The 19004-nt window shown below is 48.5% G+C and overlaps 1 protein-coding gene across 2 annotated transcripts in view; it reads right to left on the reverse strand.

The window, feature by feature from the left end:
* Positions 1 to 18667, reverse strand: part of nkd2b (NKD inhibitor of WNT signaling pathway 2b) — a 25719-nt gene extending 7052 nt beyond the window's left edge. Inside the window, exons 1-3 of one of the 2 annotated variants that reach the window (XM_031576367.2) lie at positions 18257 to 18667; positions 18129 to 18155; positions 17922 to 18016 (exon numbers count right to left, since the gene is read on the reverse strand). In XM_031576367.2, the coding sequence (XP_031432227.1) occupies positions 17922 to 18016; positions 18129 to 18155; positions 18257 to 18281 (147 nt within the window). In that variant the 5' untranslated portion in view covers positions 18282 to 18667. The remainder of the gene's footprint in view (positions 1 to 17921; positions 18017 to 18128; positions 18156 to 18256) is intronic. The other variant, XM_031576366.2, reaches the window with a different exon arrangement.
* Between the last annotated feature and the right edge of the window lie 337 nt (positions 18668 to 19004).

The following is a 19004-nucleotide window of genomic DNA, read 5'->3' on the forward strand; positions in this document are numbered from 1 at the left end:
ACGGCCAGAACCTGTGTCTTAGGAAGACAACCACAACACAACCACACTTAGTTTCAAGACAAGAGAACAGGAGTGGAGTAGAACAAAGGAAGGGGGAAAAAGGGGGACCAGAAGGTAACAGGGTGTGCCTCTTCTGCTGACCCTGGGGCCAGGTGTGGGTGAGGGCACATCTGCAGGCATTTACGCCGGCCCAACCCTAACTTAACCCCCCACCCTCAAACACTTACATGGCCTAATGACAGCGTTAGCGCGCACACACACACACACACACACACACACACACACACACACACACACACACACACACACACACACACACACACACACACACACACACACACCATACACACACACCATACACACACACACACACACACACTCACACAAAAACTTGCCAAGCTCTTCTCAAGCCCCAGACTCCATCACTATTTGACTTAACAGGAATCCAGGAGGGGGAAATCCAATCCTGTGATCTGCCCATGACCTTCTGGGCTGCCGGGGAGATGCTGTGTATCAGGCCCACGACTGGGACACCCTGGAAATGAGGCGCTGGGGATCGGAGGGGGGGGGGGAGGAAGGGTGGGGGGGATTAGGAGAGGAAAGGTCAGGAGAAGGGAGGTGGTCTGCTGAAGGCTGAGCGGGTGGAAGGATTGGGGGGGGGGGGGGGGGGGGGGGGGGGCAGGAGGGCGGTGAGTCTTAAACCCCCAGTCTGCACAGCATGAGAGGAGAGGAGAGGAGAGGAGGAGAGAGGAGGAGAGGAGGAAGAGGTAAAGAGGTACCTCTCCTCAACCTAGGCCCCCGAACAAGCAGCTGCCATTAATCAGGAAACTCCATTCTTCTCGCTGCCTGCCTCTCTTTAAGGAGGCTCACACAGGGGGGATGTGTGCACTCCATGTGCTGCTGCTCTCTCTCTCTCTCTCTCTCTCTCTCCCTTTCTCTCTCTCTCTCTCTCTTTTCCTCTTTCTCTCTCCCGTCCTGAATTTTCCCATCCTTTCCTTTCTGGACGGAGATGATGTGTTCATGCATCTATGCTAAGACCTTCTCTGAATCATATGAAACCCAAGCTCCGGGAAGAGAACTACGTCCAGCTACCTTGTGCTACGCACACCACATGGGCATCACCATCACCACACTCTCACACATGTGTTTGCAATTGCTGATCCGAATCACAGCAGACTGAGGAGGAATCTGGGATGCATTATTGCCACCCCAGAGCATGGGGCAGCATCCATTAGGGAGCAGGATGTGTGCAGCCCAGAGCGGACTGAGCCACGGTGTGCGTGAGGGGTTCATGGGACAGAGGAGACAAGCCCTTCCCCTTCCCCTCCTCTTCCTCTCCACCCCCTCCGCCCCAGCTCACATACTTCCTGACGGTGGCTGGGGCTTCAGCGCACCCCGACTCTTAAAGGGGAACACATGCCACTTCCAACCATAAACATGCTATCGCCCACTGCGCCCGCTTGTTAAGTGCCAATGTGCGCGCCATATGCGCCAGATAATTGACTGCGCGCTGGCTCGGTGCCCGTGCGTTTCTTCATTTAATGCGTTTCCCTTGTTCCTTTTATCATCTCTTCATCCCTTCCCCCCCGGGGGTCCACCATTTGTAATTATGCTTGAATTGAACGCGGAGAACAAAACACGCCGTTAAAAAACGACATATCGGCTATCGGCTGAGCTAAACGTCCTCTCGGCTGAGCTAAACGACTCCGCCAGGAGAGAGAGGGGACGTTAGAGCGCTCGTTAGAATGACTTAATACACCGCGGTATGTTTAAGAAGCGGATGACATTTATTAGAAAGTTTCTCCATAACAGCAAGTGTCTTTTTAATAGCTGTTTGGTGACTCTAAAAAGGCAGGGAAGGCTAACATGAGTGTCCCCTCGGAGCGGAGGTGCTGACAGCGCTGGGCAGGAGAGCTGCACTCTCGCCGCCGGAGCCACCAGGGAGCTGGGAGCCAAGGCTGGCCAGCCCTGCCAGACTCTTGTGTGGGATAGAGGCAGCCGGGGTTGGGGGGCGGGGGGCGGGGGGAGGGTGGAGAGACTGGGGGGAGCCTTCGCCACTCTGATCCAGGTGACATCAACCCCCCCGAATGCACACCTCCCATCTTTCAGGGGCTCCAGAAAACACAGCCCATCTTTGTTCTCATGTTTCCCCTGTTCCGTCAGTCCTATATACGTGCTGCTTTTTTCCCCCTTCTATTCCTCCTGTCATAAAAAAACACATAACCACACCGCCGAGCAAGCCAACTGGATGTTTGTTGAGATCCTTATAGCTGGTTACTGCAGGCCAAAAAATATGAAAATGTGCACTCTATGTTGTGAGCCGTCCAAACACATCCATATATCCTTATGCATGCAGTGTGTTGGTTTTGGATGATCTGCAGGGCTGCTTAAATGTGTGGATCAAATGGCCTAGGAACCAGAGGAGCTGGTCTTTTTTTAGAAAGAACACACCCTATGTCACCTAACAGATTCTTTATGGATGTAACAGTCAGATAACAGGTTTTACAGTCACCCACATGGGTTTATTCTATAAAAGAATTCCACCATTTCCGTGGCCTTTTAAAGTAATTGCCCATCCTCTGGAAACTGGATTTGCAACTTTACAAAACTTTTCGCTAGGTGTATTACATTCTGTACTCCAGGGAAAAGGTAACCTGTGGCTGACATCCACTGGAGACCTTCCAGTAAAGTGCCTCAGGAAAAGGCTACTTAGTGGCTCTGCTCTTGGTAGCCTGATCCTGAACACTGCAGTGGGATATTGAGCTTCAGTGTGCAGGGCTGCTGTGGTAAAGGCCTGTGTCTGTAGCCTCAGAACTCAGTGCCTGATGAAAAGAAAGCTATTTTGTAAACAAATATCTTTCTCATTACTGCAGCCAGTAACTTGAGAACGAGTGGAACCGCTGAGAAACAAAAGACCTTAATTCCCCAAGAAACCTGGCCTCGACTCAAAACCAGATGGTGGGCTTGGGGGGGCGGGGGGGGGGGGTTCAAAAAGATGGAAAGTAAGAAAGTTCAAAAAAAGAAACACAAACCCCAAGAAGGAGGAGGAAAGGAAAGAAGTGTGGCTTGAAAGCAGGAGGATTACAAAAGGATACAAAACACGTATCTATGTATCTTAAGAGGTGTGAGTTGCGCAACACGCCCTGCTTCTCCTCTCCTCCTCTCACACACAGTGAGGAACTCTCCTTTCCTCCTCTCTCCTCTCCTCCCCTCCCCTCCCCTCTCCTCCTCTCTCCTCTCCTCCCCTCCCCTCTCCTTCTCTCTCCTTTTCTCCCCTCTCCTCTCCTTTCCTCTCCTCTCCGGGCTCCTAGCTGCCCCCCGGCTGCCGCCCGCCTGCACTGACTGGAGCTCCGGCTGCTTTCCCACTGGCCCGGCTCCCCCCTGTTGGCAACTCCCCCGCCGCTGGCCTGCTGGGCCTCCACTGGCAGCGAGTGGAGCTGGCTGCTGGAGGAGCCTCTGGAGCTGGAGCTGGAGGAGCCGGAGTTGCCACAGTACCTCGGCGAGTGATATTATTATCTGCCCTCTTGGCGGGCTGTTTGACACGAGGGAGTGAGCGATGGCAGCAAAGCCGCTTTTCTTGCGCATAAAACCTGGTCTCCCGGGAGCTGCCCCTGGGCTCACTGCGCTAGAAGGACGGCTCCAATCCGGTCTGGTTTCGGGGCTGACAGGGCCCAGCTGACAGTAGAGGAGCTGGACGACAGCCCTACTGTAAGTCCCCCTGACTCACCAGACAGCTGGCCGGCCCGCCACACCCCACCACTGGCTGGACAGCTGGGCCTGCTGCTGCGTTCTGTAATTGCCTTTGTTTATCTCGGAGGAACGAGGCCCGGCGGCTTTGTAAGGTCTGCTGCGAAAAAAGCCCGGTCATGCCACCGTGCCATCTGGAGCGGGCGCAGATGATGCCGGGATCAGCCCCTCTGAGCCCCTGGGGGTTGGGGGACTTTTCACCCTCGGGGTCGAGCAATGGGGCAGGGCTCCTTCTTGGCAGGACATGAAGCGCGGGTCCGAAGCCCCTCCGGTCACGGCGAAGCAGCAGCTGTGGGGGAGGACGAGGACGAGGCTGAGGACAAGGACGAGGGGGCGCTCCACCATCTGCGTCAGAGCACCAGCCAGCCATTTGAAGTCCACCCCCACCGCCCGTCTCCTGTCCCCACCACCACACGCCCAAATCAGGGGAAATCTCCTGCTCTCTGCCCCCCAGACATCCACCCTAATCTGTGGCTCGCTTTGATTCGGCCCCGTTGGGTACCACAACAAACAAACACAGATTAACATCTCCCACTGACCATCCCCTCTGTCTTCTGCCAGCCTCCTAATCCATGGGATCTGTTTCCTTTCTCTCGTATATATGCTACACTTTCATCGTTATCCAATGCACTCATCTAGCCCCACAGAGTCAAGTCTCATGAGAATCATATTTATGTTACACGCGGTAATGACTGACACGAGTGAAATAAACACGGGTTCACATGAAAGCGTATTTCATGCCGCCTTCTCATATTGCCTAAATGGCTGTTTCGGTCAAGAAACTGGGGACAAGTTTGTTGCAATCCTGTCACTCCAGGGACGGTGTGTCTGATCCACAATGTCTAAAAGATGTTTCTAGAAGCTTCTGTTTTTTTTCAGCTCGCCTCTCTGCCTCTCATGTTCTCTTCCTCTAACCACCACTGTACTGTCCACTTCTCACGCCGATATGTCAAACTGTTTTTAGGGTCCGGCTCTTCAATGTGATCTACGCTGCTCCTACGGAGAAAAGCTGTTTTAAGTGGTGGACACACACAGCGAGGGAGGCCAAGGAGGGAGGCCAAGGAGGGAGGCCAAGGAGGGAGGGAGGGATGGATGTGGAAAGAAAGGAAAAAATGTGGGAAAAAAGAGGAAAATGTGCCTTTGACAGTGGAAACACATTCAGCGTGGTCTGACAAAGTGCAGCACTAAATCACGCTGTTTGTAACCAGATGGTGGCATTCCTGTAAACCGCAGGGCCCATCACATCTGATACTCCGCCGTGTTCCGGCCCCGAGCTTTGCCTGCGCCGACTCCATATGAGCCTGTGACAGACGACGCTCGCCATGCCACACTCAAGACAAAAACACCAGACGTCGCCTACACATGGCTGACAGGGCAAGTACACACACACAAACGCAAGCACACACACACACACACACACACACACATAGACACCCACACATACACACACACAAACACACAGACCTGACAGCACGAGAGCCTCCCAGTGGCCCACATATCAAAGGCAGTGAGGGCGCGGCGGCTGGACTCCAGCAGGATGTTCCTCTGTTTCTGGCCCCTGTGTGACATTCTGTGCACTCACGCTCGGGCAGCGGGCGGAGCAGGCGGAGCGCCGCAGCCAATGGTGGCCACGCTCCGGCCCACAGAGCTTAGGGGATTTGTTACACATTCCAAAAGAGCCTTTAAAGACCAGAGAGGACCCCACCTCTACCCCTCACACACACACACACACTCTTTCTCTCTCTCTCACACACACAAACACACACAGACACACACAGACACACACAAACACAAACACACCACAGTATGGCCTGTGGATAAGGTGGCGCAGACATAAATGCTGCTACAACTCTGCAGAAATCCCAGCCTTTACGTCTTCGTAGACCTCACTGTCTGTTCTTCACAGCTACACACAGACACAGACACAGACACAGACACACATCAGTCTCTCCTCAAATCCTCCTCTGTGTGGGTAAGAGGAAAAAAAAAACGACAAAAGCAGTGAAGACACCCAGGCATCATCAAAGCATGTGTCTCCGTGAAGATGAAAGTGGATAGTCACAGAGACTGCTAGCCATTTCACGGCAGAAAACTCTAATGTGAAACTATGCTCCCACAATCCCTTCATCTCTCTAGGTTCCAGTCTGATTATAATAAAAAAAAAAGGAAGGGAGAAAACTATCACCTGAGAGACATGTTTGTTAACGACAGCTGAACTGTAACAGACAACAAAAGGGTCAGGTTTTTTTTTTTTTTTTTTACTTCAAAGCAAGACCGGTTTACACACAATTCACACATGGAATGCTCTGCACTGCTTTGCACTGGTAGCCATGATGAGTGCTACCCAGAGCACAATCTTGTTTGACCCTTCTTTACCCCTGTCTTTTTTCCGGGCGCCTTCTGCATCTTTTCTTCCAGGAGTGTGCATGTTTGTGTGTGTGTGTTAGTGTGTGAGCGAGCATGTGTAGTAGTAGCCTGTGGTTTCGTGCGTGTGTGTGAGTTTGTGTGTGTTGGGGAGGTTGCAGCGACGACTGGCAGACCAAGCTAGCATTCTTGACACTGGTGGAAGAACAGGCTTAATTCCAAGCTGTGAAGTTCCTCACAGCCTTGGCACTAGACAGGGGGTCAGGGCAGGGTCAGCCTCCTGCAACACTCTTCCTGTTTTTCCTAAAAATACACCCCTGCACACAGGAAGTGCCGGCGTCTGCAGCATCTCCCACATTATCCCAAGGAAGGGCACCATATATGAGATGGACCACTGCCAGTGGATAACTGGTGCTAATACTGTGGTGGGTTATATAACAGCTCCAGTGACAGCGGAGCCTGGGGACGTCAGGAGAGGCAAACACTGAGGGTGGGAGGTGAATAGACCATGACATTTTAATTTCATTTGACTATCTCCACTTGAGGGAAAATAATGGCTGGTAGGGAAATGAAATGTATCTAAGGTGTGTCACTTCAGGTCACTGGGTGTGCAGTGCAATGCAGCACCTCCTTAAGACCTGAGATATGGCCAGTGTGTGGCTACAGGAAACACCTGAGATATGGCCAGTGTGTGGCTACAGGAAACAGATAAGGCTCAGACACCAGCTGTGCAGCACCGTTTTGCTTTAGTCTCCAGTCATGGTGTTTGTATGTGTGAGCGCTTTTGACCCTCTTAGACCCCGTTTACACGGACGCTAGATTGCCTGAATCCGGAGAGAAATGTCTCCGGATCGACCGCTCGTCTACACAAACAGGGCGGATCCGGTCACTAAATCCGCATACTTCTGAATCGGGGTTCCAAGGTGTGCAGATTCTAATCTGTCCGCGGATTGGTGTTCGTCTGCACGCCTAACCTGAGAGAGTGCAGTAGGCAGTTGGCAGAGGGAACTGCTAAGCGTAGCTACAGGGACAGCTAAGGCATAGACACCGATGTACACATTTCAGCCACTCCAGCAGTAAGAAATGAGATAATTCAGTGGTGAGTTAAGTTGAAGTGTGTGATGTGTGTGCATTCATGTATGGATCTCTATGTGCTTGTGAGTGTTTTTTGTGCAGAGTTAGGCCACAGGGTGTGTATGCATGAGCACACGTTTGTGGTTTTGCCCCTTCAAACCTCCTGCACCTCGGTGACCTGAGAAACAGTCCCTGTGTGTTTGAAGCAGGGTTCCCCTGTGTGAAATTTTGGAGCGTAATTCATCCATAGCAGAGGCAGAGATCAAAAGGTCCCCCTCCTCCTCCCCTTCTCCCCCAGCCTCAGAGGGGCGGAGAGCAGAGAGCACCCCCCGCATTTAGAGTGATAATTACCGGAAATCAGTGCCGTGAGAAAGTGTGTCTCGCGTCGCTCTGGCTCATCAGAACTCCGAGCGCTCAGGCTAATTGCGATTCCCTGGCTGATGGCGTCTTTAGTTCTTAAGAGTTTTAGTTCTTAAGAGTCAGAGAGCGATTCTTATGGGGAGTCTGCTGCACTATGGGCGGGATTGAAGGGCGAGTCAAGGATGCATTTTGAAAATAGACACACACACACTCAGACAGACACACACACACACACTCACACACACATACACAAATGCGTGAGTGTGCGCACACACACACGCACACACACTCACACACACTCACACAGTCACACACACAAATGCGCACGCACGCACACACACACACACACACACACACACACACACACACTCACTCACACACACACACATACACATACACACACAAATGCGCGCGCACACACACACACACACACACACACACACACACACACACACACACACACACACACGAACACACACACACAAACAAACACACACACACAAACACACACACACACACACACACACACACACACACACACACACACACATAAAGCAACCCCTGGTTCTCGGTATACCAGTTATGAGGATCCAGTTGCATCCCTTTGTGCTTGCATGGGGGAGAATAGAATCACAGCAACCACGTGTGATTCCATCTATCTCCTCCTTGGAAGTGAGTGAGTGAGTGAGAGAAAGAGTGAGTGAGTGGCACCCGTGGCAGGTTCCACCGGTTAGGGTATAGTGGCAAAGCTGAGGGTTCAGATGATGTGATACTCTCTCACATACTTGGGCTGATGAGATCGTTCCAGCCCGCATCAACTCGAGGGAGCATGTCAGCCACTCAGGGATGGGGGTGGAGGGTGGAGGCGGGGGGGGGGGGGGGGGGGGGGGGTACAGGTTCCACTTCTCTTTATTGCCATGGAGACATAGAAGGCTACCTGTATGGCGCGTTACCCAGCCTGCCAGTGGAATTGCTCAATTTCACATTTCAAAGGCAGCAGGCGGAATGAGTGGGGGAGAGGGCAGTCTCTCTGGGCCAGATAATATGGCTGACTGGTGGTCTCTTGGAAAATAAGAGGCAATCCTGTCTGCTTGATACAACCGTTTATTCTATTGAGACACCGCCATAAAAATCCAGCACAAGCACTTGGAGTGTGGAGAGATGCAATAAACTAAGATGTCTTATACCGAGGACAGTTGCCACAGCAAAGACAAAAAGAGAAACCAGCAACCATAAAAACAATGGTGAAACAAGCTTGCCGTATAAAGTCACATGTTTTATCTTTAAAACAGCCAAATCAATAAGTCACAGCCATCTGAATCTGATCTAAACGAACAAAACCCATAACACCCCAACAGACTCCAAGGCACTAAAGCAGCCATGGTCCGCTGTTAGACTGCGTGTCTTTCAGGGGACCGTCAGCCCAGGCTGTGAACTCAACACGTCGGGCTGTTTGAAATGAAACCAAAAGTAAATACCCAGCGTGGCAGACACACTCAGACCCTGCTTTTGATGTAGCCCAGTCTGAGCAGGAAGTGCGGGAGAGAAAAGAGGGGTGCGCTCAGAGGAAATGGGAACAGAGGCTTCTTTCAGTCACTCAGTTGCATTCCCCCCACCCCCTTTTCCCTTTCAAATATAATATACAAAGAGTCCAAATTTAACAAGGTACCAACATGGGTGAAGAGGGAGTGGGGGAAAGAGTGAAAAGAAATGAATAGTGTTGGCAAAAAGGGGGTAAGAACCACAGGAGAGACGACAGAATTGAGACTGTAGCAGTTGAAAGGTGATTATTAAATGAGGCAAACCCATAAAACATAGGTCCACATTTAGCCAATAAACCAATTACGTAACATGCTAAATGGTCAGCAGAATTGTGTAATACCAACCACAACTTTTCATTACAGGCTTAGGTCCTGGAGCCATAGAGTCATGATTCAACCAGTCATACATGTTCATAGTCACTGAGGTCATAGAGTCATGATACAACCAGTCATACATGTTCATAGTCACTGAGGTCATAGAGTCATGATACAACCAGTCATACATGTTCATAGTCACTGAGGTCATAGAGTCATGATACAACCAGTCATACATGTTCATAGTCACTGAGGTCATAGAGTCATGATACAACCAGTCATACATGTTCATAGTCACTGAGGTCAAAGCTTTTTCTGCCTTAACCACAGTGAATACCATACATGACATAAAGGATGTATTACACTTTGTAGACCCCAGAAACCATCAGACCCATACACAGCATTATCGCTCATCCAGACTCACAAAACTGACTCCATCTCTCAATGGACACAAAGTGGGCTGTTTTGTCTTATACAACGAGAAAACAAAATAAACAAAACCATATTTCCTCAGTTGTAAATAAATAGCATGTGTGGGAGGTGTTTCTGGGGTCTATTTGGGCTTTTTTTGGTCTGCGAAACGCAGCTTCATTCTTTTGAAGCTGTGAGTTTGAACAGCTAACCAGTTTCAGATGTGTCTGTGTGATGCTTTACGGGCTCGCTCGCAGCGAGACCTACACATGTGCCGAGCTTGAGGCCCGCGAGAGGAGAGCGCTTTATCTCCAGAGCACCAGAGAGACGAGCACACTTTACACTAAATTCTACACCTGAGTGCAAACTCCCTCCTACTTTGTTTTGTCTCAGCGCCGTCATAAATCTTCCCCGTGACTCTTTTTTTCGAAAGTGAACGGTGATAGTAGCGACCTTATACAGGGCACAGAGTGAAGACAAACAAACAATGAGCTCCTTCCTTCCTTCGAGAGAAATTCAAAACCGCCTTAATGTGCCAGGCGGCCTACGGGGTGTGCATGCATGACAAAGGCTGGTGAGAGGCTCTTCCTCGATGCGCTGCGAGGCTCCGCTCAGTGGTGTAGCATCACAGCCTCAAAGGCACTGGCTTGTTGACTTCAAAAGGTGTTCTGAGGCAGCGCATCAAACAAGAAGAGTCAACGCAGGCCAACATCTCTCTCTCTCTCTCGGTGTGTCTCCCTCTCTCTCTCGCCTGCTCTATGCTCCACTGTTTGCGGGTGGATTGTTTGCTTTGTGTGCAGACAGGAAGCTGGGGTTTAGGGTGTCTATAGCCCCGGTCTAGGGGGACATTAAGCTTTGGAATGTGGAGAGAGGATGAAGTTTCTAAAGCATTTAGGAGGTAAGACGCCGGGAGCTTGTGTTTGTTGAGGATCTGGATTGTTGAATGCACTATTCTCTATTAATGCACATTACATAAGGTGCTATTGGAAAACACGTCACATAGACAATTGCGGTAGGTTGCCGACCTCTTGCAGAGACAGCCTGAGCAGAGATGAATCGATTTAAGCAGGACAGACTTATTTTGGGCCTGCACAATGTACAGGCGGCAGGCTTTCCTGCATATCTTTCCACTATTTACCCTGCACCTGCGCAAAGAAATGGATGTGTGCTTTTCTGGGATCAAACGGCTAGACTATGTCTCAGGACATGACTCTGAACAACCTCTTTCCTCCCAGTGCTCTGGCCAGGCAATGCCATAACTCCAAATAGCACCTTAGGTTATTCCACTGATGAGTTCATCACAATATTACACCAAACCAATGGTGCATATCTTTTTGCTCGACACAAGGAAGGAAATGCCATGTAGTTCCAATGAGTATTTCAACCAGTCTCGCAGGATTCATTCAACTAAGTTCAATGTACTGAATGCGTAGTTAAAATTTCTTCTTCTTCAAAAAAGAAAATTTCCATTTTAGTGGCTGGCCATGATGAGTACCTCCTAACCCCTTGAAATGATGAATTAAAACAATGTATTCAATAAGAAATTCCTTAACTGACACCAACCCAACAGTAGTAATGACCATAATAGAGAAAAAAAAATCATATACTCCCTTGACTGCTCTAAGGCTTGCAAAATGAAGTCCTCTTGGAAAAGAACTAAAGCTTTCTACGAGGGACTGGGGGTTTATGTGGAAACATACCTTACACACTAAAATGTAATAACCTTTGAGTCTCCTGGTGTTTTGCTTGGCTGCGAGCTGGCCGAGATCAAACACAGACTTGGATCCAGCAGACTTAGCCAAAAATGTCGGGCGCTGAGCAGCAGGCTCCAGACCCAGGTATTTTCTTTCCCCTCGCAATAAGCGACAGACGGACGGCACAGCGTTAACCCTGCCTGCAACCGGGCCACCGCGGCAACCACAAGACGTCTGCGCTCACACGGTCATTCACACGAGTGAGGGGCTGAGTCGGCGGTTAATGCTCGTCCTTTCCCTCATTGCACATTCTTCTCCTTCGTCTTCTTTTCTTCTTCTCTACCCCCGTTTTGTAACTAATTCATCCATGATATACTGCAGGGCTGGAGAAATAAAAGTCCTCCTGGCGTGGAGAACAAAGCACTAACGTTTCAGAGGAGTCGAAACAAAGCATAATGCCATTCATCACTTGCAATGGTGATGAATTGCCACAATAAATTTGACTTAATGGTGAATGAATCAAAACACAAAGAATAAAACCATCACCATGGATCGAATTAAAACGTTCAGGTCAACATCAAATATAACCACCTCAAAAGAAAAATTACACCTCCTCACGCAAATTCACACACACACCTCCAATGTACCATTGCAAAATATGGATTACGGGATACATTTACATCGGGTTACCAAACAGTGGAACACAAATGAGAGAAATGAGTGTAAAAACCCTCTGTAGATGGCACCTCTGTTCCCTAGAACACTCTAATCCCACACCCCTGCTGGAGAGAGAGCCTGGACTGGGTCTTGGCATATAGAAAGCAAACATCTTCAAAGGGCCCATTGCAGTATAAATATCCTCAAATAAATAAACACACAATCTGCCTGCAGTGTCAAAACGTCTTTTTCAATGAAACACAAGCCATGCAAAGTCTGAACGTATGCTCGCACACAGACACATATGTGGGCGTGTTTGCTCAAACACACGTAAACACGGCCTCTTCTCCCACGTTAGTGTCGCTACACACACACACTTACCCACACACACACACACACACACACACACACACACACACACACACTCACACACACACACATCCCCATGCTCCGGAGAGACCTGAGTTGAAGGAGAACATTTTGAGGTATCTTGGTCTCTTAGGTGTTGACAGTGGACCTTATAGTGTTTGCTTTGGATGGCTGGGAGGCAACTTCCAAGGGCGGAATGGAAATTGCAAACGCGCAATCAATGAATCCTTGAATTTCCCCATCGTGCTCCGAAACAATGCTTAAAAGCAAGAGCACACAGGCCCCCCTTCCTCAATCTCACCCCCGCCACCCCGCCACCCCCCCCCCACCCCCCGTAATAGTACTCCACTACCACCCCCCCAGCCGCAACCCCCCCCCCCTTCAAAAAAGGAAAAACACTCAGGCCCAGCCCCCACAGCACTCCCCACCGCCCGCATCCTCCACCCCCATCCTCCACCCCCATCCTCCACCCCCAGCCCCTCTCCCAGCCTGGGCCTTTCTCCCTTCTCCCTGCTCCAGGATCTGCGCTGTACAAACCAGGAGCAGATGTGAGCCGGGGCCGCGCTGAAAGACCCCGCTGTTCTGGATGGCAGCCACATGCTTTCCATTCAGAGATGAAGGCTCACAGCTCCCCTTCTTGTGAAGCCAATTTCAAGAAAAAGAAAAAAAAGAGAGGGGGGGGGGGGGGGGTGTAGGGAAAAACACACACACATACACACACAAACTATACACTTCTCAGATGCCTTTAAGAAGCTTCTTAGGAATGAACACTGCAAGGGCCTCTAAAAAAATGTCTAGTATACACACAAACACCAACGCAATGCCACAAACGTAACACCTTTTCCTTTCTTCGCAGGACAGAGAACACACAGCTTCCATCAAAGAAAAGGGTCTCTCTCGCACACCGCGAGACACACGGCACAATAGTATGGTACAGTGATACATGTATGACGAGCCTTCAGTGAAACACTCAAACTAACCCAGACTGTCAGCTCCTGCACTCACTCACTGGAGGGAAGGAACATGAGAAGAGGAGTTCTGTGTGCAGAACGAAGAGGGGGAGGCAAAAAAAGATGTCAGTGTATGTGACAGCATTAAATAGGCCAGATACCCTTGCCCCTTCTCCAAGCTAAATATCGCTGATTCAAAACGAAATTTTTGAGTAAGAGTTGCGAGCACATGCCAGAACTTGACGTGATCCAAACAAAACATCCCTTCCTGGACCCAATCAAGCGTAAAAAGTCAGTTTCTTTTATCACGTACAAATATATCTCATTCGCAATCGATACATGTAGCACATTCAACAGTGAAGCCACTTGAGTTAAAGAACAAGATACCACTACTGGCAGTACTCCACCGGCAATGGTGTCGGTCTCTTCCATAGCACAGAGCCTAGCTGTGCTACTGGGTTACCTTAAGTAAATGTCTCCTAAGCAAATGTCTCATTCACAGGTATTTGATAGTTTTTCTATCCCGACATGCTGACTTGTACAGATATTTTGCAGATTCATGTGGGTTTAATTCCAAGGGAAAAGGACCTGTCTTTCAAACTTACATAAACGCAAACAGGCCGTGTTCCACTTAAGACCGAAGTTGCCGGTTTTTCCTTTGCTAACAATAGCCATTGTTTTAAGCTGTCAAATGTTTACACAGCCCACCTTGGCCAGGGTCAGACCAAGGGAAGCCGGAGACAAAGGCAGTGTTGAAAAGTTTGAATTCGACTGTCATTATTTGGGCACCCAGGCATGCTTCAGAAGAGGCCAGATAACAGCTCAGGGTGTGTGAGTGTGTGCATGGAGAAAACAGCTACGACTGTTGATGTTTCCAGCGCTGAACCACAGGGAACCTTCACAAGGCTTAGCCGAGCGAAGGACACCAGGGGGCACGCGGGCAGGCTAAACACAGGGGAGGGGGCTGGGACGGATACGCACACTCCAACCGCACTGATTAAGACCACAGGGCCGTCCTCTTGTCAAGGCTTCCCACCGGCAGCACGGCGCTCTCCTGGCAGGGAACCCTGGCGCTCCCCCAGTGATCTCTGTGACTCACGGCGGCCAGGTGTCCGTGGCCGGTCCGGCGGTCCTCAGCACCTGCCACCGGCTGTCAGAACCCCCTATCCCCCTCTTCACACACCAGGGCCAACTCATCCAGCTGAATCACCATGTTCATCTCCTCCCCGGCTGACTAAGGCGCTTGATTACTTTTTTTTCATCCCAGGCCCTGCTTTCATCACTGACTCATTTCTGGGGGTTTTTCTGGTGAGCTTCCCCACTGCAGTTTACGGGCACCGACTCCGCCTTCATTTCAACGTATCTTGTACATTTTGGCTGAAGCGTGTCTAGGCGGTTTTGCTAAGAGAGAGGGTGTAAAGGATGGGATATGAACAGCCATCTCTTTATGAGCTGTCCCCACCCCCGGGGTGACCGTTCGCCCCACAGACCCATCCCCCAGGACAGGAGGGGGACATGAGCACTGTGGCTCCACTTATACCAGAGACCTCTAATAACTCCTAGCTCAGGCTTTGAAGTCGAGGCCAGACAGCTAAGGAATCCCAAGCCCACCCCCAGCCCCCAACCCCCCCCCCAGCCTCCCTGACAATGAGGGGAAGGGGGGATGGGGCTCAGGCCCACCACCAGACCCAGCTTCTGCTAATCAGGATTTCATTAGAGGAGTGGAGACATGCTGGTTACAGCTTCACCTGTAGTTTGAATGGTATTACACAGTCTAGTCAGTGCATAAATACAAAGATGAATGCAAAACAGAGGAAGGGCTCAACACTTGTTTACAGTGTCTACACAGAAGGAACGAGGAACGCTACCGTATACCAAAAAAAAGCAATGGCTGCCCATCATAGTGTAATTCTATTTCAAGATATTCATACTTATTAAGGAGGACATCTATTATTTAAACCTCTGTGAGTCTATATTTATGCATTAAGTATCAGAACCAGAATAGGTTACGTTTTTGGCTCATTAAACATCAATATCAGTGTCTACAGATTTCCAATCCAAATACTACTATGTGGAGTTATGTGGTGACCAGGTAGAGAACAAAGGTTGATAAGGGCTGGTGTCACCTTCAGGAGCTCAAGAGCATGTCTTGGTGATATGGAAAGAATAACAAGTTGTCCTTTACTCCTCTGCTTGAAATCTGATCTCTTCCATCTAAAAGATTACTCATACCTTCCTGTCCCCATTGCCCATTCATCTCTCAACAGCAACAAACTAAATATTGATGGCATTATAAAACAACTTTAACTTTCTGTTTTAGTGCAATATATTTCAGATCGTAAATCTTCAGCTGACAACACTATGGAAAGTATCCCTGCAATGCAGTCGGCTTAGAACTGTTTATGATGCTATTGTCTCATGTTAACGCCATGTGATTCTAAAAATACACCTTCAATTCATTTTTCCTTCCTAACTCTTAGCAGAAGATGACATGAAACGATGGATAATACCACACTTCAGAAGTCCCTATCTGTCCCAGCCTTCAGTGGAGCCCATTAAGGATGGAGAATTAGGTGAAAACAAAAACAGATAGCAATGCAGTTCATCCACAATTGGAACAAAGTCTTTGTCATCTTCAGAGTAAAAGAAAAAAAAATACTGTGTTAACAGTTTTCACGTCTGGTACCCATTAAGACATTCAGTGCCCACCCTCACGGTCTCCCTGTTGGTTGGTTGGTTGGTTTCATTCCTTGCTTCAGTTGAACTGCTATTCATGTCTACAGTTGAAAGGCATTTCCAGTAACCAAACACAAAAACGGTTTGAGTGACACTTCAGGGAGTCTTTGGAATTTCCATATCTCAAAGCGGGATCTAAAATGACAGCGACTCATTAAAAGTCCTACCCACATCTCTAGTTAAGGGTGGCTGTGTTCAACAACAACAGGAAAACAAACACTGAGTGTGTGATTTCCACAAACAGGAACAATGAGCTTTTCACAAGGATTGGTGGATGAGTGGATTTTCCACCATTATAAGCAATAAAGCAATTTGTGCAATTCATGGACCACAAACTACTTGGAAAAATAAGCAAAAAAGACTGGTTCACAATTTAGGAATGTACCTGCTATTAAAGTCAGGGTCTCATGTGCTCAAATAAGCTTCATGTCACAAACTCAAAGACAAGTCAGTAAAGGACAAGGCTAGATAATCTTCAAACTTCACGTTTCTATTGTACCACTCTGCTGTGAACAACAGAAGGACTTAAGGGAACCTTAACTCTCACTTAACAAAGACAGAAATCCAGGCAGAAAGCCCAAACATCCATGACATCTGCACCCTGGTTGAATGTGTGTTTCCCATGGTGGGAATATTTTCTTGACAAATACATTCCTGGCCCCTCTGGAAATGCTCAGCAAAACGTGGAGGGAGAGCTGCCCTTCTGATTGTGGCCGTCAGCGGTCAGGCTTGATTGTGATTTCACCCAAAGCTCTTCCAGAGAAGAGCCACCCACATGGCTGGAGACAACACAGAGCCACCAGTCCTTCAGCTCAACCTCTCAGCCTCTGTCTGAAGTCACCCTGCCCTTGCACCCTTCAGCATGACGTGCTAATTGAAGTGATGTAATATTGAGCCACAGATCGGTGCCCCCTGGGAGCTTGCACTATAATGGGAACCATTGAAGGAGAGCGAGACACAGGACCCTATGATGCTGCCAGCGGCCGCCGAAGCTCTCGTACGCTCTCTCTCTCTCTCACACACACACACACACACACACCTTGGTCTGAGCTGCGCCTACAGTGAGGTAACGGGGTCCATGGATGCCATATTGCCAACATTGGCCTTAGGGTTGGGGCTGTCAAAAGCTATCAGGCGCAGCAGGGAATAACCAGCACTGCACCTTTGTCCTGGTGCCAAAGATGACACGTAAAAACAACAGCAACAACTCTCGTCTTCAGAAAGACTTCAACAAGTCTTTGCAGAGGGCCTTTGAACGCGAGGCCCACTTCGTTTGGTTTGTTTTCACTTCTCGTGCTGTGATGACAATAACTCTTCTGTGCCTCAACAACTTTTGAACTGTCAAACGTCAAGTTTCTCAATGAATGATGCACTTCTTTACCTACCGCAATGATTTCTTTCAGCCCACGAGAAACAGTAGAACTATGTAATATCAACATTTATCCTTTATTTAGACGAACTAACTTGAACAAATGTATTCATATCTGCAAACCTCTGCAAATATTGAATTACTAAGGGGATTTTCGAAACAAATCATTCCAATTGTAATGCAATCAGCTTTGAAGAAAACTGGAATAACTTCTGACATTTTATCCATATCGTACAGATGTCAAACCTTATACGAACAAAGATTGTTACGTATATTTACTGCTGTTTCAAGTAGCATACTTTCTGTATATAGAGATGAAATAACCGCGTCTTACCTGGATGTTCTTCAATTTGTGTTCCGACGCGTTGTACCTCTCGCATTCTTCAGCCCCTCTCCTTGATATAAACGCGTTTACAACAAAACTGTCTCCTATACAGGAAATTAACAAATCAGTTGTGTATTAGAACGTCTCCGACTCCTAAGCAAATGGAAAAAAACGTAATAATTAAAAGTTAATAAACGATATGCATGTCACACTCACCCTCTGGATTCTCCCTACGTTTACAAGCTGGATTGTGGAAAGTAGAGAAAACAAATGTAATGTTATTATTCACACATTACGAAGTTGTAAATTGAAGAGAAAAAAATCTATCAGGGTTCCTAACTTACCATGTTTTGATTGAAGTTTACCCATGTTATTTAGCAGTTCACCTGATCAGACCGGACAACAATCCTTCACAGTAAACCTACTCATTTGGTTCGGAGCAGTCACATTGTATCCGTCTGGTAAATTGCAACAATTACTTCCAAATTCCATTCAAGTTGTTAAACGCGGTGTTATTTCATCGATAACTTCTGAATAAAACAGGACATCAACAACACGAATTCAAAAGGAACACTGAAAATTAAGCCTAGTTGATCGCAAGTCATCCACTCCCGCTTGCTTCCTCCGTAGTCCTGAAGTTCAAAAAATGTGTTCCAGGGAGAGAAGCACGAGCGCTGAGACTGAGCTCAACCAGGCACTCCGCCTTCGGCATCAACAATGCCCTCTAACGGAGACGTTGAAAGCGCAATGGCGTAAACATGAGGTTTTTATGGGTTTGTTCAAAACAGGCTCTGCGGTCGGTCAGGCTCTATGAACGCCGCTTTAATGATTTCATCTTCCCATCGTAGGCTTTCTTCAAAATAAGATGTTTTGTTTGAGGAAATAATTTCGCAAACCTGTTCACACGCCTTGGCTAGGCCTACAACGCTAAATCCACTGATATATGATAAAAGTCTTATCAGTGATTTTAGTCTCACACTCAAAACAGGTTAGAACACTCAGCATATATGTTCTCCTAAAAAGGGTTTTCATCAAGGTATGTGTATATTGTGATAACAGACACTGTGACGTGTCCTTTTTTTATTTAGAACT

This window comes from Clupea harengus, chromosome 11, assembly GCF_900700415.2.
Source record: "Clupea harengus chromosome 11, Ch_v2.0.2, whole genome shotgun sequence".
NCBI classification, from domain to species: domain Eukaryota; kingdom Metazoa; phylum Chordata; class Actinopteri; order Clupeiformes; family Clupeidae; genus Clupea; species Clupea harengus.